At 37.6% G+C, this 22,023-nt stretch overlaps 1 protein-coding gene across 1 annotated transcript in view; it reads left to right on the top strand.

The window, feature by feature from the left end:
• Positions 1-3,754: 3,754 nt before the first annotated feature.
• The window catches only part of fcho1 (FCH and mu domain containing endocytic adaptor 1), a 44,704-nt gene continuing 26,435 nt past the window's right edge, over positions 3,755-22,023 (top strand). The window contains exons 1-2 of the mRNA XM_028445573.1: positions 3,755-3,894; positions 18,299-18,345. Coding sequence (XP_028301374.1) covers positions 18,319-18,345 — 27 coding nt within the window. The 5' untranslated portion in view covers positions 3,755-3,894; positions 18,299-18,318. The remainder of the gene's footprint in view (positions 3,895-18,298; positions 18,346-22,023) is intronic.

Genomic DNA, 22,023 nt, shown 5'->3' with positions numbered 1-22,023 from the left:
CAACTGTGATGACTTCACAGTCTGCAGGGAGGGACCTCCAGTCCAGACTCCATGTCCGGAGAACAGATGGAAGCACGTCAACAACACACTCCTGTGCCAGACAGACACTGACCTCACACACTTCTGAGCAACAGGCGGGAAAAACTGTCCCAGACTGAGACGACACGATGTTATAAAGAATCCTAGACTTCTGAAGTCTGACAAATACTGTATAAACCATCAAAGCATATAAACACACATGTGCACAACATCATTTTCACTTCTTTACAACTTTGTTGTTACATTCTTGACTCTCATTGCAACAAATGTAATCCTCCTATTATCCCTAGGGTCAATCCCTGCTGAAAAATGTCAGAGAAACCATTAGGCAACCAATAGGCATATTCTATTGGTTTCTACTGCTTCCTGACAGTTTCTAATGGTTTCTATATTTTCTTAATGGTTAAGTTTGTTTTTCTAATGGGGTTCTATTATCTCCATCACAATTATAAAGGAATACAACTGGTCCCTATAAGGATTCCTACAGGAGTCTAATGGTTCCTACATGAGTCTAATGGTTTCTACTGGTTTCTTCTAATGATTCCTAATGGTTTCTTCTAATGGTTTCTTCTAATGGTTTCTTCTAATGGTTCCTAATGATTTCTTCTAATGGTTCCTACTGGTTTCTTCTAATGGTTCCTAATGATTTCTTCAAATGGTTCCTACTGGTTTCTTCTAATGGTTCCTAATGATTTCTTCAAATGGTTCCTACTGGTTTCTTCTAATGATTTCTTCAAATGGTTCCTACTGGTTTCTTCTAATGATTTCTTCAAATGGTTCCTACTGGTTTCTTCTAATGGTTCCTAATGGTGTCCAATTCTCATAATGGTATTCTACTGGATTTTTCAGCAACTTGACCCCATTTAATGTTTATCATTCAAAAAATAATAGTTTACTTTTTATTTATTTATTGCTTTAAATTTCATGACACTTCCTAATTTGATGGTTACAACTGACTAAGCATAAAATTGTGACGATATTTTTTTTAATGTGCTGAACCCGTATTTGACCCCAAGCTGTTTTAGCTGTGTATAACTTGTCTGTCAGTCACCAACATCAATTAATATGGTTCATTCTGTGAGAATCGTGAATGTTCTTTTTTTTTTCTTTTTACAAAACAGCCCTAACATTTTGAGCTTTTAAGGTGTGCTGTGGTATTTGGCAGCAAGGCGTTTGCAGAAGATCCTGCAAGGCGCGGCCTTGTCTGATCAGGATATTCCACAGATGCTGGAATAGACTTAGAATTTGCTCCGAGGCAACACTTTGTTTGAGACTATTTTTTGCTTTGTGGTAGTGACGGTGGATGATTATTGATGATCACTTTCATCTTCATGGAAATTTAAAAAAAACAACAACATGTGGATGGTCTGCAATGATGTGTTGGAGTGGTAATATGGGTAATAATGTAATTTGTAGATTATATTATTGCTTAACTTATGTTCAAAATGCTCAAAGGGTCCAAAATGGATGTAACACAGCACAGTAAGAAACCAATGTTAGGGGATGGAAGTTAAAAAAAAACAAACAAAAAATAAATAAATAATTGTGTAAGGGCGCCCCCTCCTGGTAATAAGGAGAGCAACTATGAATATAGATTTGTGTCTTTATTATTCAATCAAAAAATGGTTATTTAACAACAAAAAAGGAAGTTTTTTTTTTTTTTTTTTTAACCATTTAGAGTTTTTGCATGGTTTAGTTTAGGTTATATATATATGAGTCAAACCACAGTTGAGTGTCTCTGACTAAAGGAGATCCCCTTAGCTTTGGTTGGACTCATATAACCTCAACTAAATCATGCAAAAACTCACTTTCTGAACATGTATAAAAACTGAGTTTTCTGCTTTTGCAATAGTCAAGTAATATAAGTTGCTTCAATTTAAAAAAAAAAAAAAAAAAATGATGAAGGAAAAAAGTGTTTTTGGAAAAAAATTTCTTGCAAAATTGAAATTTTTGGGTGTCAAATATTTGCCTTCTAACACTTCTTTCTTTCTTTTTTTTTAATTAAAATTCAATTTTTTTCTTGAAAATGTTAATTTAATTGGAAATAAAGGCACAAATCTAGCTTCGCAGGCAACAGCTATAAAAATAAATAAATAAATACTTTTTTTAACAGACAGACCTCAAAATTTGTCAGCCAGTCTATTTATGCAGACAGTTAAAGCTTTAAAATAAGTCTTACTTGTGGCACAGAAGCAGGAGGACACAAAAAAAAGAGGATAGCATCTATTTATGTTCTAAATTAAATGAATCAATCATTATGCATTGCATACCAAAAGGGAATTTCAGTTTGACAGTTTCTAAAAGTTGAATAAGGGGTGGGAGGTACTGGGAAACAGACATAAACCAGTGACTCATATTATTCATCAGATAAACTTGAGTAAAATGTGGCTGTTAGGAGCACATTCAGCCTTTAGAGGGAGACAGAGTTATTTCTTATTCAGCTGCTGTCACTGTCAGAGGCAGCAGCACTGAAGCAGGATAAGAATAGACACACCAACAGGTGGCTGTGGCTGATAATACATAATTAAACTGAGCAGCTGATTCCATTTGGATTTCAGTGTGATTTGAAGAGTCTGCTAATGATCAGTTTTTCATGCAGATGGAGGCACGATCCGCTGCATCACACTGATGAAAATAGAAATAATAGGTTTGCATGTCATCCTGTTGTCTATCATCTTCCTTTAAATGAAGGGCTATGATGTTGAATGTTGCTGCTGTTCATGGTTTGGATTTTGTGGTTTTGAACAGTTTCTTCCAGGAAACAATAATAATATTATCCCTTTGCCTGATAATAATTACTGTAATAATGCAGACACTGTACTCCGCAGGGGCTTATATTTAAGATGGATATTTGACCTTTAATAGAGAAAAACAATCAAATTATTTTTGCTTAAAATAAATCTATAAAACTAAAATGAAGATCCCAAAGCTATTCTCTTTAATAGCAGTTTTAATTCCAACTGTGCTTATTTATTTCAATGTTTAATTTTGGTGCTTGGATTTTCTCCAAATAACTCAAGATTTACAATTTAAAATTGTAATGTAAATGCAATAAGTTAAGAAATAATTTAATAATAGATTTATGACAGCAACAAAAGGACATTGCCACATGAAAAAAAATCACTTAATCTATTTTTAAATGAATGTATTTTCTTTATCTAGGTTAATATATGTGACCTTATAACAACAACAACAACAACAACAACAACAACAACAACAACAACAACAACAACAATAATAATAATAATACATTTGATATCTGAGGTGCCTTTCAAAACCTTTCAAGGTCACCTTACATTGAAAAAATAAAATAATATACAATAAAACATGAATGAACACAATGAAAATATACATGGCTACAAACAATCAATAGAGAATAAAAGGAAACAGAGTGGAGCATATTATGACGGGATTGTCTTTTTAAAAAGCAAAAAAAAAAAATGACATTTATTGTCATGTATTTAAAAGATTTCAGTGAATTTTTTAGTGTTTTTTTATTTATTTATTTAAATTAGCAATAATATTTAAGATGATTGATTGATTTATTGATTGATTACCACCAAATTTTGTTTTTAATGGGCGTCGCCCTGGAAACAAGTACCCAATCAGCGGACATAAATACTGAACCATCATGACCCCGCCCCTGAGTGGTTGCTATGCCCACTTTACGTTTCCTTCTGACTGAAGGACAGAGGAGCCAATCAGCTGCGGGCTGGGCGGGGCTTGGGGGTAGCCTGTGACTCCGTACTACTACGATCACTCCGCTCCAAGTCATGCTGCAACCGTCGGTCCGCGGCCGCAGAACCACCGACAATGGGAAACGTGTTGTGAGTGCTCGCTGTAAACTCTGCTCGGGTAAATATTTCTCTTTTTTTTTACTCTTCCATTCCTTTGTATGAGTGAAACTGCGTGTGTGAGAGCTTTGTTTGGCTGGTAGGCGATCCTAAAGGTCGAGTACAAGTGTTTATGCTTGTGTAGGGAACGGAACACATTTAGCAAATGATGAAGAACAGGTGAGTGCACAAGTCACCATATATAAGACAAAACCTTATAGTGACTAGAACTCTGTGTTTTCAGACACTGGTACCAAACTAGGTCCTTTTCTTATTGCTTCTTACGGCCATAACGTAGTATCTTTAGGTTATTTTTCCACTCTTTTTAGTCATTTTTGTGTTGGGGATAATATGTCATATATTGTAATTATAATATGAAGTAGGCAGACGATATCCAATAATAAAATGAATTGTTTTAATCGATTATTTAAAAGTAGCCTAATAATTTAATAAATGAAACTGTGGTGTATATACACCAACAACTTTAATCAATATCTGTGCTACTGTTAGGTTTTGATGTTTTAGAATCACTTTCTGAACTTCTGGACATTAACAGCAGACCAACATTTACATTATTTAATTTGAGATTTCAGCTGATTATTAATTATTGTAAAAAAAATTAAAAAAAGTCTCCATTTGTGACCGATATTCGATTTTTAGGGCTGATGCCATAACCGATATTGAGTGTTTTTAAAAAAAAAAAAAAAAAAAAAAAGCCGCAATGTATCTGTCGATAATCGATATCGGTCGATGCGTGATAGCAAATGAGAACATATTGTGCATGAACACAATTTATTATAATACCCAAAATATGATTCAAGACAAAAAAGCAAAACACTACTAGATTAAAATAGGGAGCCATTATTAGTATCAACATAAGTACTGTAAAGCCACTGATAAATAATAAAAGGCAAACTGTGTTTCTGGAATACAATATAAAAAATAAAGTAGTTATTATTTACCGATGTTGATTAATCAGTGATAGCTTAAAATTGGGCTCTAGGGCTGGACGATTTTTGCCTAAAGATTGCCCTCAGGAGTTAAAATGCATAGAACAATCCCAAAATAAAAAGTAAATGAGGCTCTGTCATTCAACAATTTCAATTTTTCTGATTAAGAAATCAGATAACTACATAATTTATAATATTTAACATTACAATTAAAAAAAAATAATAAACTCTTCCCTTAACATCTCAGCATAGTGCTAATAAAAAATTAATCATGCCTGTGGCGCACAAATGTAAACAAAGAGGGGGCTAGCTCACAACGGAACGTGAAAAAGTCAGAAAAATCTGTGGTGGGAAAAAAAAAGAGAAAAATATTAAAAAATTTAAATGTATTTTTTTTTTAAACTCAAATTTGCAAAATAAAAATAGTTCGATTAATTGATTAAATCGATTTTTTTTGCCCAGCGCTATCCACTTGTGACCTTTACTTGTAGAAAAAAGCATATTTCTCTGACAATTAATCAGATCTAGTTTGAGTTTATTCGTAGATATCACAAAATGGAGTTTCTAGTCAATCATTACAAATCACATGAACTCTACAAGGTATCGTATGGCTTGCAGAATTTGATAAGAGCGAACAATATTGGGGAAAACATAGTGGGACAAAGCTCCGTATAAAGTCTTGCCTTTCAACATTTTTTAGACTGCGAAAGCTGTGTTTTATCATCCTTTTGACTTTTTGGGGGGTTTTAACATGAATTGTCAGAACGTTTGGTGCAAAGTTGGCTAGTTTTGGTCATGTCATCATAGCAGTATTCAATATTATTTATAAAATTGGCTTTCCATATCAATGTAAATCATATTTCACTAAGCATTTTACTATTAACTTAAAAATAGAAAATGGAAGACAGACAATTTTACTCAATTTAGTCAGTGGACATTTTTTTGCTGGCTAAAAATCTGCGACACAGTGTAAAAGTGAACAAAACAGATTAGCATGTTTTCCACTGAACAACTAGTAAGCTTAAAATGCTTTTTTTGAAAAATGTGTTAAGTTTTGGAATTATGACCACAATGTCAAATTCCTTTATTTGTTTGCCGAATTTTTTTTTTGTATTTCATTTGAATTTGAATGCAGTTTTGTAATTTGTTAAAGTTTCTCTAGAAGTATATAAGCTGTGTTTTCATTACAGTTTTTTGCAAAATAGAAGTGATATTTCAGAACTTTCGACAAAGTATAATTGCTCTTTGAACGTGTTTCCATTGAAGGTGGTTTTGGGCAGTAGCCTCGTAACTCATATGAAATCTCATTCCGCGATACTTTGCTGCAGGAAAATGGACACTCAAATCCTCCTTATAACACTCCGCATTCCTTTGTTTGCTGTCTAATGTGGTAGTAATACTTTTAAAGTATAATGTTAATAAATATTTCGTTCTCCTCTTCCGTCTACATGTCCCGCGCCATGTTTTGAGAAGTGGTCATGTGACCAGGTAGATCATCTTCTGTGACGTGCAGTTGCAGAAAAAGTGCTTCCATAGCGCTTTTACATTTTAATATCGACTACTGAAAAAACTACTAATGAAAGTGTTAAAACTCTTTGATGATATGAGTGTTTTTTTTAAATTTTTTTTCAAAATTCAGGTGTTTCCATTATCAGTTTTTATTGCGCTATATAGATTTTGCACATTTCCAAGGGTAAAACGACCATTATGTTCGGCTGTTTTCACATAAGAATAGTCCTGTACTCAGGCTGAACGCGCTGATAATTTTAACACCTTGATTTAGCTTCAGTTTGCATTCACAATCCACTTTTTGAACAGCTCCAATGTGATAAAAACTGCTGTTTTTAAAGTCTTCGGTGTTTCTTTTACTTTACCTATGCTGTAGCGCTACTGGCTGTCTTTCAGCTCTCTGTCAGGTTTGTATTAAATTAGAAACGCTGCAAGGAGTAGCGAAACAATCAAAGTACAATTCGCTTCCCTTAACCAATCTAGACTTCGATTGCGTGTCCACATAGGCCCAAACAAGGCGGACTTTCCTGGGAATTTCAATCTAAAGTGGTTAAAACACTTTCCTGTTTTCATTTTGTCACATTAAGTTGACACAATTCTGTTGCTATTTGCTTGCACAAAAGAAACCAGAATAGAATTGCTTCTTGACTGTTTTATATGAGTTTAGTCTGTTTCTTAACAATGCAGTTCATTTGCAAACCGCTACATCTTGCATCATAAACCACAGACCTTATACAGTGTGGCTCAGCTGTCTTCTCCTGCCACAACAATCAGTTTGCTGAAGATCATTTCCCTCTGCATCTCAGAAAAAGGCCCAAGTGAGTGAGGGCTGCTCAGTTTTTTTCATATCAAGGAGGTGAAAAGCACTCTCACTTTAACAAGGAACTGTTTTCACCACTGAAACATAAAAGCCTGAAAGGAGGAGATCTAACATTCAAAATGTGCTTTTCTGCAAACACTGCAGTAAAATCTAAAAATGAAAGAGTTTCCAGCTCACAAGAGATTTGGAAGGGTGGGTGTATTCTCCTAAATGTCATTTTATGGGTCTAATTAGTTGATTTAATGTTTTGAAGCTAGGCTACATGATTTCTTTGGTCTGCTTTTAACGCTGCTGACAAAAAAAAATAGTCTCCTCTAAAGAAAGTGTGGCAGTACTTTGCAAAGTCTGCACGCACGTATTTTTTATCATTATCCTTTCTAATTCTCAGCCTTTTTATTACTGCACTCAGAGTTTTTGCTGCTCAGAAATGACCATTAATGGGTATTAAATGCTTACAAAACACGTCTTGTTAAAACTATTCAAGCTGTTTTCTACTTTTGAGGAAAATCAGGACGTGCAAACCATTGCTTGGCTCAGTGGATTTGAAAAAGAGAACATTATTAATATTGCATGTGACATATTGGGGAGTTCTGCTTTTTGTTTCCACAGTGACTACTATGGTTAGTACAGATACGTGATATTGTTTTCTTTTCTTTTGCAGTGAAAAGTCATAAAATGGCCTAAAGCTCATTTATAGTCTAGATGGAATTTTGCTGATAGAAGCAGTAGATTGGCCCCCTGCAGCTTTACTCTGATTGAATATATATCAGGACTATAGAGTTGCAAAGGGGCAGGTAATTTCCTGTAAATTTCCATGGTAACTGAAGCTTGGGAACTTTAGGAATAATCAAGAATACAAACTTTTCATGAGAATATTAGCATCCATACACAAATAATACAATTAAAAACTTAGCATTTCAACTAGGCTTGCAAAATTCTGGGAATTTTCCAATTTGGAAACTTTCCATTAGAATTTAAAGGAAATTAATGGGAACAAATTGGAGATATTACTAAATTAATGGTTGGCCCCTAACAGAGAAGTGAAAAATATACTTGGGAAAATATATCTGAGCATCATTAACATCAGTTATTTAAAAGGTACTGCCAATTTCTGGTTAATTCCCACCAAACAGTTCCCATGAAAAGTTTATATTTTTCAATATTCCCTAAATTCCAGAGCTTAACTTTCTGTGGAAATTTCCTGGAAATTTTACATCCCCTTGCAACTCTAACCAGAATTAAAATTTATACAAATTTGGCACTTAGGTAGTCAAAATATTTGAATCTTCCCTGCTCAGTTTCCAGAGCCCTGAGGCAACGATTAAGTAAAGCCAAAATATAAAGAGCATTCTCATTAAGTTCAGGATACAAATTGTATTTGTTTGTTAAATAAATATGTTCTCTTCATACAGCAGTCTGCCATGAATTTATGACCAGCTGCCTAATGTTGTGTTGGTCCCTTATTTTGCAGAAATATATTAACCAAACCATGATGACTTTTGTATTCTGGCACATTTCTGTCAGGAAACAAGTGCTAGAAAGAAAACCCCATCTGTGCTTAGAAGTGTTTGCCAATAGAAAGCCCTAAGCTTTGGTGGACTTGAACTCAATTCTTTCAGTTGAGCACCAGCTTAGTTGCTAGTATGAATTGATTGATTTTGAATGTATTTAGATTTTTGATTTGACTGTAATATTTTTATCTCGACTCTTGAGCCTTCGTCAGAGTTCCAAGCTTCTGCTGCCGTCTGTATCCTTACAGCATCCCGTCAATAAAGAAACCACACTCTTTAATTATTTACCAGTCCAGGCGGCAGCGACGGTGGTGGTGTAGGGAAGGAAATAATGGAAATGGGTGAATGGCACTCGTTTCCTCAATAATGTAAAGAGCACCAGCAGCAGCCATGAATAGACATTCATGCTGACTCTTTAACTTCACCGATGCCTTTTTTGTCTGTCTTTCTTTGAACCTTGAAGATGTCATTAATGTTTTTTTTTAATAGGTACTGCCTTGATTCTTACGAGCTGGCTTTCCTACAACACACTGTAGTAGAGCATATGAAAAATATAAATCATACATTTGGCTTGTCATATGTAAGCTGGAGTTAACCAAAGCGTTCTGTAGACTTTGCCAAACAAGACCCAGACACAGGAAATGCAAGGCAGGAAATAGTGAACATGTTACGCAATGAAAACACACAAAAATCTTCTTCAATCCAGAGCTCTTGTGTACAGTGTGATACCAGGGAAAGCTGAGTGTAGTCAGAGCAGGTGATGTCCTGATGGACAGGGACACCAATGTAAATTCATGACCCTAACCCCGAGGCTGTAAAGTGCTCCTGCCAAGGTCGTGTTCAAGGCAGATGGGAAGAGCTAGAGGCAGGATGGAAGGCTCACTCTGCCCCTTCGGCTTTAGTCCAGGGTTTCTTTCTGGGTCACAGTTTCCCATTTTTTTCTGCCGAGTTGTGTTTCAGAGGACACACTGATGAAACTCAATTATGTTCTCAGTTTAGTCAACAACAGCAGAAAGGCCATTTTAATTGAAAATTATTCAAATTAAATGTAAATTTCACAGACAATGGAATTTGTATTCATCATCAAATTATATCAAGTTTGTTATATTTGCATTTGAAGATGTTAATTAACTGCAGCTTGTGGAATTAACCTTGTTTTTTTTCTAACACCATCAATGGTGATACTTAACTAATGCAACCGTTACAAACAAAAGTTGGCTCCATATTCAATTCTGCAGTTACACTTCCAGTGATCCATCCATCCATCTTCTCCCGCTTAGCCGTTTCCGGGTCGCAGGGGTAGCATCCTCAGTAGGGAGGCCCAGACTTCCCTCTCCCCGGCCACTTCCTCCAGCTCTTCCGGGGGGACCCCGAGACGTTCCCAGGCCAGCCGAGAGACATAGTCTCTCCAGCGTGTCCTGGGTCTTCCCCGGGGCCTCCTTCCAGAGGGACGTGCCCTGAACGCCTCACTAGGGAGGCGTTCAGGGGGCATCCTAATTAGGTGCTGGAGCCACCTCATCTGGCTCTTCTTGATGCGGAGGAGCAGCGACTCTACTTTGAGCCCCTCCCGAATGACTGAGCTTCTCACCCTATCTCTAAGGGAGAGCCCAGCCACCCTACGGAGGAAACTCATTTCGGCCGCTTGTACCCGTGATCTTGTTCTTTTGGTCATGACCCAAAGTTCATGACCATAGGTGAGGGTTGGAACGTAGACCGACCTGTAAATCGAGAGCTTCGCTTTTTGGCTGAGCTCCCTTTTTACAATGACGGACTGGTGCAGACTCCGCATCACTGCAGACGCCGCACCAATCCGCCTGTCGATCTCTTGCTCCATCCTTCCCTCACTCGTGAACAAGACCCCGAGGTACTTGAACTCCTCCACCTGGGGCAGAACCTCATCTCCAACCAGGAGAAGGCACTCCACCTTTTTCCGGTCGAGAACCATGGACTCGGATTTGGAGGTGCTGATTCTCATTCCGGCCGCTTCACACTCGATCCAGTGAGAGTTGAAGGTCACGGTATGTTGGAGCCAACAGGACCACATCATCTGCAAAAAGCAGTGATGCAATACTGAGGCCCCCGAACTGGACCCCCTCAACGCCCTGACTGCGCCTAGAAATTCTGTCCATAAAAGTTATGAACAGAATCGGTGACAAAGGGCAGCCCTGGCGGAGTCCAACCCTCACCGGAAACGATTTCGACTTACTGCCGGCAATTCGGACCAGACTCTGACTCCGGTCATACAGGGAACGAACAGCTCCTATCAGGAGGTTCGATACCCCATACTCCCGGAGGACCCCCCACAGGAATCCCCGAGGGACACGGTCAAATGCCTTTTCCAGGTCCACAAAACACATGTGGACTGGTTGGGCAAATTCCCATGACCCCTCAAGGACCCTGCTGAGGGTGTAGAGCTGGTCCACAGTTCCACGGCCAGGACGAAAACCACATTGCTCCTCCTGAATCCGAGGTTCAACTATCCGGTGGACCCTCCTCTCCAGTACCCCTGAATAGACCTTACCAGGGAGGCTGAGGAGTGTGATCTCTCTATAATTGGAACACACCCTCCGGTCCCCCTTCTTAAAAAGGGGGACCACCACCCCGGTCTGCCAATCCAGAGGCACTGCCCCCGATGTCCACGCGATGTTGCAGAGTCGTGTCAGCCATGACAGCCCCAACCCCGGGCCTGGCTCCAAGGTGGGGCCCTGGTAGCGCCAATCCGGGCGACGTGAACTGCCTTTGTTGTTCAATGTACATATATGGCTATTGAACCGCTCTTAGTCGGACCCGTTACCTGGGACCTGTTTGCCTTGGGAGACCCTACCAGGGACATTAAGCCCCCGACAACATAGCTCCCAGGATCATTCGGGTACTCAAACCCCTCCACCACGTTAAGGTGGCGGTTCATGGAGGAGCTTCCAGTGATGAGATGGCTAAAACCAGGAAACCCTAAGCTCAAAAAGGAATGGGTCCACTCCACACCACAGACACAATCAGCACTGTACTATTAAAAAAAAAAAAAAAAAAAAGCTGCATTCTTTCACCAAAGATGCTTTGCTTTAATGTACTGTATCTCAGGGGTGTCAAACTCATTTCAGTTCAGGGACTAAATTCAGACCAGTTTGACCTCAAGTGGGCCACAGATTTTATTCAGGAACAAGAGCAATTTCAACATTAATGTGCCCTAGTTTGCACTTCCAGGTCTAAATTACATATAAAGTATATGAGACTGACAATATTCAAGCATTAAGTGACCTTAAACTTAAATTAACTTACATTTCCTTGATATTATGAACAACTATTATTTATTTAATAGAGTAATTTGAAGAATTGTGCAGGATTAAGAAAAAAAAAAATAGTTTTTTCATCAACTTGAGATTAAAAGATTACTGCTTTTATGTGATATAGTTGTGGGGGATTTGTAAATGTGTATCTATGTGTATTTGGAGGGGCCGAGATATCTTCAACTAAATTATTTTGAAATTTACACAATGATACATTTTTATTTTCTCCGGCATGCCAAATTAGGTGCTCTAAAGGGCCCGATTTGGCCCCCGGGCCTTGAGCTTGACACATGTGATGTAGCTGATCATGCTCGGGCTCAGAGGTGATGCTCTTCTTTCACATGGTCATTGGTTCAATCGAACTAGAGCTGCTAAATCCAGGAACAAAAGCACATTCAAACTAGCACAATGGGAAACTGACCACCCCAGCTGTGTTCACCTCTTTCTTCTCGTTTCCATCTTTTGCTGCCTTCTCACTCTTCTCTCACCCTATGTCACAGATAAGTGTTTATCACTTTTAAAACCTCAGTCATTAAATACAAACCGCAGATCTGACATCATGTTTGCACTAATGTGATTGTTGGTTTCATGGAGATAAGTGCTGGTTCAGCGTTACCATGCTTGACACCTTTGAGCTGAGTTGACAGTTGAGTGTGCTGAATTGGTTGTTAGTAATTGTTGCCATCAATGCTTTCTGGCAATGGGAAAGCAATGAGTCACTAAAAAGATGCTTGTTTGTTTCTAATGAGATCGAGATTGATGTGTCAGTGGGATTATATTGACCATAATGAAATGTTTTTGTGTATATAACAGTTTGAAAATAAGTTTAATGCTTTGAAATGAAGGGTTTGTTGGCTGTTTAATGAATTTAGATTTTAAGAAAGAATAATACGCCATTTTGTGAGTAATTACATGTTTATGCTCCCCGCTTTTCTTTAGAGACAAAAGAACTGCATACAAGCAAGCCCAAGTCGAAATGGAGAGAGTTGAAATTTCCTGTAGTACTACTGTATAGTTTTTCTATGACATCTGGTCAGCAAAAAAAACACACCTCCAATGTCACAATTGCACATGCGAAATGTAACTTAGTGCGGAACTACATGTATAAACATACATTTATATTCTTATCTTCAAGTCAAAATTTTTTGGGCATGTTAGTTTGATGTTAAAAGACTGAATAATGTATGACAGAGGACTATCTGAAGTTGGAGAGGAACATGTAGTAATAATAATAATGTATACTTTATTAATCACCGTAGTGATAAAACCATAGGGAAATACTTTCTTTGCATTTAACCCATTTTCCCAGAGGAGTAGCAGTGCCGCTGCCACAGTGTAGTGCCCGGGGAACAGTTAGGGTTAAGGGACTTGCTCAACATCCCGCAGTGATGGCCCAGGTGAGATTTGAACCGGTGACCCTCCGATTACAAGCTTGCATCCTTAAAGCTAATACTTGACTGATCATGTCAGCCAACACAGATTTTTATATTAAATTCCAAATTTCTCAGTCTTGACTTTCTAATTCATTTTAAGCTGCAGTTGTGAAGACCCAGTATATCTGCCCTGACAAAGGCCATGTTTCTGTAGCCCAAACCTTGAGTAAGGCTTTTTAAGAATGCCTCTGAGTGCCTCAGAAATCTTTGGAATTGAGCATACTTGGATCCCCACTCTGAAGAGCATCAGGACAACTCCTCACACCCATGCAGCACTATATGCCAACAGATTTTTATATCCCTAAACAAACTAGAATCTCCCCATGAGGTCTGGCTCCAAGCAGCCAGAGATGACAGCGAGTCATTACTGTTTAGCTGTTGTGGCAGTGAAGGCGAAATTAAGCCTGACAGTAAATTACCTCTATGTTATGCTCACCAATCAATCTTAAAAATAATACTGATTGACAGGCCCAGCAATGTGCAGTGCAGAAGACCTATGGTACTTTAGCTGAGCAGTTTATACTGTATATCAACAGCATTATAACAAAAAAAATAAATTCCTGTGTGCATACTTGGAGAAATCAAGTAAACTCCACCCAAAGAAAAGTAAGCTCATACTAACCTATTGGATTCAGTTCATATTTGTTGGCCAATCAAGAATCATTCATTGCAGCTTTGATCTAATGTTTTCTTTAGCTGCACTCGTTGCCATCTCGGTTCAAGGTGTTACCTCTCCTTGTGCTATAATTTTGTTTTCTGTTCTTTTCTTTCATCCATTCCTTGTTATTTGAGTTTGTCACAATTTTTAAAGCACAAATTGTCACCTATTTTAAAGGTCCTATATCATACTATTTTTCACCCTTCTCCATTTATTCTAAGAACCCCAGAAACATAGTATGAGGTTTATTTTCCCAAACTCGCCTGTTTTCCAGAGTTTTAGCCCTCTGAAAAGTGCCTTTCTGAGCTGTTCTAAAAACGGGCTGTTTTCAAATTGATTTGAAGCCTACTTATGCATATTCATGAGTGGGCATGTCTGTAGACTTTGACTTCATGCCTCGCTCTTGCGAGGCAGATCAGTGATCACCAAAGCAATTTTCTTCTTGCTATCTATACACTGTTATTGATTTCAGCCAAAAAACTGCACATTACACTAAAACACATGGCTATTTAAGCGGCTATTGTTATTAGAGAGGATTGCTCAGAGATACAGGAAGGAAGCCCAGTATTACTTTAAGGGTGTTTTTGATAAGGAATTAACAAGGTTAAAAGCTCAAAAAGGTTGATTTAGCGTGATATAGGCCCTTTGAAGTTTCTGAACAGCTATATCACATACAGGGAATGCCTATCGTTCCATCATAATAAATTTCAACATATTATTGGTTTGTATCAGTCTGATATCACCAGAACAGAACCCAGTATTGGAACATATCGGCCTGCATCTAAAATCTCTGACATGAATTTCTCAATACAATCAGTTAATCCATTCCAGACTTCACTCCAGCAGTTTTTATCCAGTTGATTTTTTTTTTTTAATTATTCATGTTATTTTTCAGGGTCTTGTAATTAGTTTTTACTTATTTAACTCAATTGTAGAATATTCTTGCTTTTAAGGTTACAATGTACATATGTATGTAACCCATTGGTTACAATAAATTGGTCTGTTTTTCTCATACCTACTGTTGCTGACTATTGTTCTCTATTGACTGACTGTTGCTTGTTTGAGCAATATCACTTGATCAAGCCTTTTCTAATGTTCTACAACAAATAAGTATGTATGATTTGCACTGATATCAGATCAATATTGACCAATACCCAAAGTTGCAATATTGGCATCGTATCAGAAGTGAAGAAGTTGTATCAGGACGCCACTAAAATCTAGAAACACTGGAGAGAAATAATTTGTTGGAGTATCACAACATTATCAAAGTTACATTTATGCTTGTTCTTTTTAACTTGTTCTACAAAGAATCTAGTGAAATCTTAAAATAAAAGAAACTAAGTAACTATCAATAAAAACCAGTATGAATAAAAGCCATGCAATGAGCCCTGCAAAATGCTAATGATAAGGTTGCCTTTGGAAAAAGGAGACATGGGGACTTTCTATTCTTCTGTGTTTTTGTAGCTGTCTTTAAAAAAATGTACCTTGATTGTTCTACTTAAGTCTTAGCCTAATTCCTAACATGGTTTTTCTTCTTATAACCACACTTATAAAAGTGTTCTTTCCCTAACCACTATGAACCAGAAAGCTCTGCTTAGACTTATTTAGGTTGCCTATAGTCATGCATTAAAATAGGACCAGTAGGTTAACATTAGGTCTACATGAAATGTCGTCTTGGAGAAAATTTAGGGCAAATGTATTGATGAGTTAAAACCATATTGAGTTTGAGGTATCAAGGTCAACACATGCCCTATTTATTCTGTACTTGGCTTTTTCCCCCCTTCAGTGCTGATTTCAGCTGAGTTGGACAGTTTTGGCCAGATGGAGAATGCTTTGTGTCAGCTACTACCGTACGACCCACTGTGGTGATATAACTACATGGCGTCCTGGTACACACCTTTCTGTGTCCTTGCAGTGCTGCGTTGTGGAGTGTCAAACAGTGAGAATTAGAGCAAAACAGCTGATTAGTGTACAACACAACAGACTAATAGAAGTAGGATAAATGTGCCATGATTGTATTGTCAGTTTCATATTTGTCTACTGTCTGCTCCTACTTAGTGAATACGATTTTAAAACAATAACATAATTCCCTGGTTAATTTTAGAATTAAAAAATGTGCCCATTTACTTTCTGCATTTCTGATAGATTGATTTTTGTCATTAAACCATTCAGCTGGGATCTGTTGGAGGTATAATAGTGAGTGTTACTGCATTACTGCAGCGTTAGTGTGTTCATGTGCCTGCTGTGTTGCATTGACCTGACCTCGCAAACAATACGATGCCTGCAGGACCTCCAGAGGCATCGCTGGGCTAATTAACAGGGTGTGTGCTTTTGTGTTGTTGTGTGTTTGGTTGCGTGATGCTGGTGCCAGGTGTGCAGGTTGTTGCAGGAAAATGTTTTTAGCACAGATACACGCAGGCATGCATACAGTATGTGTGCGTCCACACATGTAGAAACACGCACAAAAGTATTACAGTATTACAAAAAAGCCTTGGAAGAAAGCGCCCAATGAGAAAGACTTGTCACTTGATTTCACATAGTCGGTGAAAATGTGTGTTTGCTTAGCGTTTGGTTATAAACAATCTCTAACTCTGAGGTTAGGTGTATCCTTTCCTGTTGCATGTAAAGATGCCACCAATTAAGGATGTCTTAACTAGATCAGCAGTATTGGATTTGTTTTTTTTTTTTAAGATAGGATTCAGTAACCTGGGAAGAGCCAGATTGATTTGTAGTCCTCCCTCTAACTCCAGTTCTCCACATCGATCTGGGTCTGTGTTTGGCAAATCCCTTTGGAACCAGGGAGGGACATGAACAGAATGCTTGAAGCTGATTGGGCGAAAAGCGCCTGTCCACCATGATTTGTTTTTGCCAATCACACGGTAACAAATGTTGATGTCGTCATCCCCAAAATGCACAAAGCACCTCTCGCTGTTGCTCTTTCAAAAATGAAATACTGGATTCTTCTAAAACTGAGTTTATAGCAGCTTCTATACGTTCATCCTCCTGCGTCGACATTTTTCTATTTTGATTCAGAGCTATGCTAATAGCGGTAGACCAGCTAGTTCCTCTCCCCGCAACTGCGCATGCGCCAGTTTTGCTTCGGCGCTTCTGCCTTCGTCACACCCGGATATCCACAACATTGACTCATGATTGGTTCGAACCGTTTTGGTTCGGATTCGAAAGACAAAGGTGAGAACAGCACAAGATGGATTCTGGTGTTTGTGAACACCAGGAGAATCCGTCTTGCAGGCAAGGTTAAGGATTCAGCAGAAAAATGTGTGTTTAGCCTTTTCGATGTAATTATGTGCATTTCTTTCTCGTTTTGTGTATTTATTTTATTGCTGTCAAACGATTAATTTTTTTATTGCGATAAATCACATGATTTTTCGGAGTTAATCGTGATTTATTTTTTTGCTAAAAATCAGCAAAGGTTCAGTATTTCTTCAAAGTGCTTCTTTTAAATGAAAATTTACTTCACAAGGAGCTGTAACATTTTTGTAATTTTGTGTGTTTGGAGTAATTTTGTGTAATTTTCTCTAATTTTGTGTGCTTTTGTGTGCATTGCCATTTTGTGGATTTTTTTTTTAGAATTTTGGGGTCTTTTTTTAATATAATTTTGTGCATTTACTTTGGGGGCTGCTTAAAATTAGACTTGAGGGCCGCATGTCGCCCCTGTTGCACCAGTTGCCCCTGTCTGGGCTGGAAGCTTCCTTTGCTGCTAAAACCTTTGGACAAGTGTGGTTTTTTTTTTGTACCTAGTTAGCAGATTATGGAAAAGATTGATGACAAATCTGCTCTGATTAGTGACGTTTGACTGAGGAAAACACAGCTCAGGACGCCATCTATGTGTTTCATTACCTTAGTGGTTGGTCGCCTCCTTTTCTTCCACCTCGTTCCCTCTATCTACTGTATCTAACGCCTTTCTCATGTTGTGCACTTCTCTTCCACATTCCTTCTGATGCCTTTCCTCCCTGATGTCCACATATTCCTGAGTTTTCTCTTTGAAGTAATTTTTAAAGCTCCTCTGTGCTCTGACTCATCTCCTCTCTGATACCCAAAGGTGTCTCAGGAGGAAATAGGACTTTCCTGAAACTTGCTCAAGTGTAACACTGGGACTTTGATCCAGTGTAATAGTCTAAGAAGGAAAGATGGCAAAACACTTCAAAGATGACGTCTCTGAAGCTCTTTCTTGATAATTGAACTGTTTTAGTGAGAAGTGAGTGGGATAACGCTTTATTATTTATATTTATTTTTTTTACAGATTGCTGTGACTGAGTGAAGATGGCCTTCTTTCAGAACAATTTCTGGGTGAGTGTGTCTTAAAAAAACATCTTCTGGAGTGAGTATATACATACAGACAAATATGCTGTCACTGAATTTTCTATTATCAAGATTCATTGTAACGATCAATATTTCATTATAGTGATTACTTAATTTAAACAAATTTGAAATATCATAATTAAACAACAAACACTTTTTTCCTTATCACTGCTGCTGGTGAAAGCTGTAAAAATGAAAATGTACTTTTCATAAAAGCAGTCAGAATTAAGATGTCACCAGTGTACCACTATCACCTTACTTGCACACCATATCGACATTTTAACCTCTCTCTTTTATTCTGTTGCAAAATAATCTTTTGTCTTTACTTTAGCTTTAATATCTCTGAACCTGAATCTGTGTAATAGTATTACAAATCCCTTTTACTTCATTAGTTTACTACCATTTAGAATCGAGTACACATACACAGTCTTGTTTGGCTACACAACATTCACAGATGCTCACAAATCCTCCTCCCGGCACGCCTTCTTCTCACATTAACTACATAAAAGCTGCACTCACAGCCTCAAGAGGGACGGCCGGCAGCTATAATTAAGTACAAACTTAGTAAGGAGGGCTGGGCTATCTAAGCAGCAGTGTGTTTTTTACGCAGGAATTAATAATGCTCAGTTGTTCCATGCATTTTGTTAACAACAGTATCTGTATTTCTGCTGAATGCCAATTAGCAGAAATGCTTCAAACACCCCCAAAAACTGATGCAACCCCCAAAAAGTTAGTGCACACTTCTTATGTGGCTCTTGCTTCGCCTGTCTTAAAGGAGTTACGTACTGGATGGATCTGTGCTCTAAAAACCACCTAATAACAACATAGATAATGTTGTTTGAAAAGGGGGCAGAAATAAGTTGATAAAACAAATAAAAGGGCTTTTTTCTCTAGTGACTTTGACCCGGTATTGTTTTTCTTGTAAAACCATATTGAGAAGAAAATATATCAAGTTTTTATCACCTATCGCCATTTTGAGGAACAATATCTCAATATGAATTTTGGTCCATATCAAGAGCGGATTGGTGTACAGGGACATCGGGGATTTCCCCGGTGGGCTACTGGGTTGGGCCATGAGAAAGAGAAAAAGAAAGGGGAATCAATATACCTGTCAAATATCCCATTTTGGCCAGGAAAATCACGTATTTTATCCCTCGTTCCTGCCATCGCCCCGTATTAGTATTTTCCAATAAATATCGCGTATTTGAATGTCATAATAATTAAAAATGTTCCTCTGTCTCTCTAAACTAAACACTGTCACTAGCCTTGTGAGAACTGCCACCTGAAATGGCCTGGGTGGCAGTTCTCTCGAGATTAGTGCCGACAGCAGCAGGAAGATACCCGGAAACAACTCAGAAGAGAGATGGATGAATGAAGATGTTCCAGCAAAAAAAACAAAGAACTCGTGTAAATATGTTGGAAAATGGGACAGAGAGTTTATCTTCCTAAAGAGCAGCCGGATGGGGCACAGTTACACGTTCTGTAAGATTAGTAACTGAGATTTTAGTGTCTACCACGGGGCAAGGAATGACATAAGTCACCATGAAAAATCAGCCAATCACAAGCGCTACAAATACACTCCTTTCAAAAAGTGTTAAAAGATGTAAAGTCTGCTACAAGTCTGTCTAAGTCATTAGTGAATGTCAGAGAACCACATGAGTGAGTATGAGAAATGAAAAGAAAATATGTAATGAAAAGAAAATGTAAATGTCTAACTTAAAGACAAGCAACGTGAAATTAACAGTAAATAAGCAACGTGTTGACTTGTATATGAACTGTAGGTATATTAAATAAACAAATGTGCTTCATATACACACTGATGTTTTAATTTAGGCTGTTTTATAATTTAGGAATTGGAGCTGGGCGATATATTGAGATTCAAGATGCATCAAGTTTTTTATTTTGGCGATAGAATCCATGAACAATACTGTTCACCTGATGCTCATGAGGGCCTGGTACCACAGTGTGTTCCAACACTGTTTTTATGCAGACAGAGGGGGTTGGAAGTAACCAAGAAAAGTTGGAACACCTGTAGGAATTAGTAGCACCAGCTTTCAACGCTGATTCAACCTTCATTGCTGCAGAACAGCTTAATATTTTTAACCCACTTCCTGTTTCCTTAAAAAGGCCTATTTGTATAAGTTTTGGGTAACCAAACTTTTTTTTGCCTCTGGCTGATCAGTACTTACCATTTCAAGCTATTCATTGGACTTGCACGACTTGAATTGCAATAAATAATTGGAAAAATGAGGGTGTTTTAAAACTTTTGACTGCTAGTGTATATCGTATTTTGTATAAAAATACTTGTTTTAGGAGTCGCTGCTTTTACTTCTCAGAGCAGCATGTAAAGCTCAGTTCGATGGATTTCTGAGTGTGTCCTAACCCAGACTTCCCCATAACAAGCTACACTACAGAACTCACTCAAACACGATGTCCCTTACAGGTGAAAAAGCCAAAAGTGGCACATATTGTGCAGCTGTTTAATAAATGAGCCTGTGTGGCATTGTGCATCAGCAAATTTAACTCAGAATTGTCTTTCTGGTCAGACTTAATTTGAAATGAAATTATCAAGATCATATGTAGGGGTGTAACGATTCACTCAACTCCCGATACGATTCGATTCACGATACTCGGTTCACGATACAATTATCTCACGATTTTTTTTTACTAAATGGGACTTGTGTGTACAACATACACTTGGTGAATAAAGATGATTCTGATTCTGATTCTGTAGAAAAATGATGACTGAAAAATATTCCTTTATTTTTTTGGGGGAAAAAACTTTTAAAAACTATACTGTTTTTCTTTTATTTGTCATTGTCAAAAGAATCCCTCGATAAACTATTCAAAACAATGCAATTTAACTAAAAATAAATCTTGAATGAAATAAATAAAGGAATAATACAAATGAAGAAGAAGCCTATTAATTTAAATTCTGGTTCTATAGTAAACAATGCAAAACTGCATAATAGTTATTTTTAAAAGTGCAACTGAAAATGTATTTTGTGCCTTAACAATTGGACTAAAAAAAAAAAAAAAACGGTCATTGCAATGTATTTAGGTCAGATATTGGTTTGGACCAGCAGAGGGCGCTGGTAACCCAGTGGTCTGTTGGCATGCAGATATTTTGTAGTGAAGAAGAGATGCTATGCTAGCAGACAGAGCTAATAGAAAAACGTGATTTTTACATATATTCACATAGTATTACAGATATTTTTTGGTGCTAAAGGGGTAAGGAATCATTTATGAATATGTTTAAAAGTATAAGGCGACCAGAAAGTAAGTATTAGTAGATTCCGCCCGCCGCCAACACTTCTGGTTAAAAAAAAAGTACTGCAATTCAATTTTCACAGTATCGATGTGAATCGTGATACCTATGAATCGATTTTTAACTGCCTTACGATTAATCATTACATCCCTAATCGTTTGTCACTCATTGAGATATGAGTTTTGGTCCATATCACCCAGTCCTAGTAGGAAAGTTCACTGCATTTCAATGTCCACAAAGCTAGGCCTACCAGATTCTAATCACCTAATTGTTATTTCGTTGTGGTTGACAAGTGGCTATTTTAGCTGTAACTGCTATGCAGTATTTTAAAGCAACAGTACTGAAATACCAGATGGTTAGATGTGAGTGAACTTAAACTATGTTCAGTTTGAATGTTT

The sequence above is a fragment of the Gouania willdenowi genome, chromosome 4, assembly GCF_900634775.1.
Source record: "Gouania willdenowi chromosome 4, fGouWil2.1, whole genome shotgun sequence".
Taxonomy (NCBI): domain Eukaryota; kingdom Metazoa; phylum Chordata; class Actinopteri; order Blenniiformes; family Gobiesocidae; genus Gouania; species Gouania willdenowi.
The sequence above is the reverse complement of the archived record's forward strand: the minus strand, read 5'-3'. Positions and strand labels throughout refer to the sequence as shown.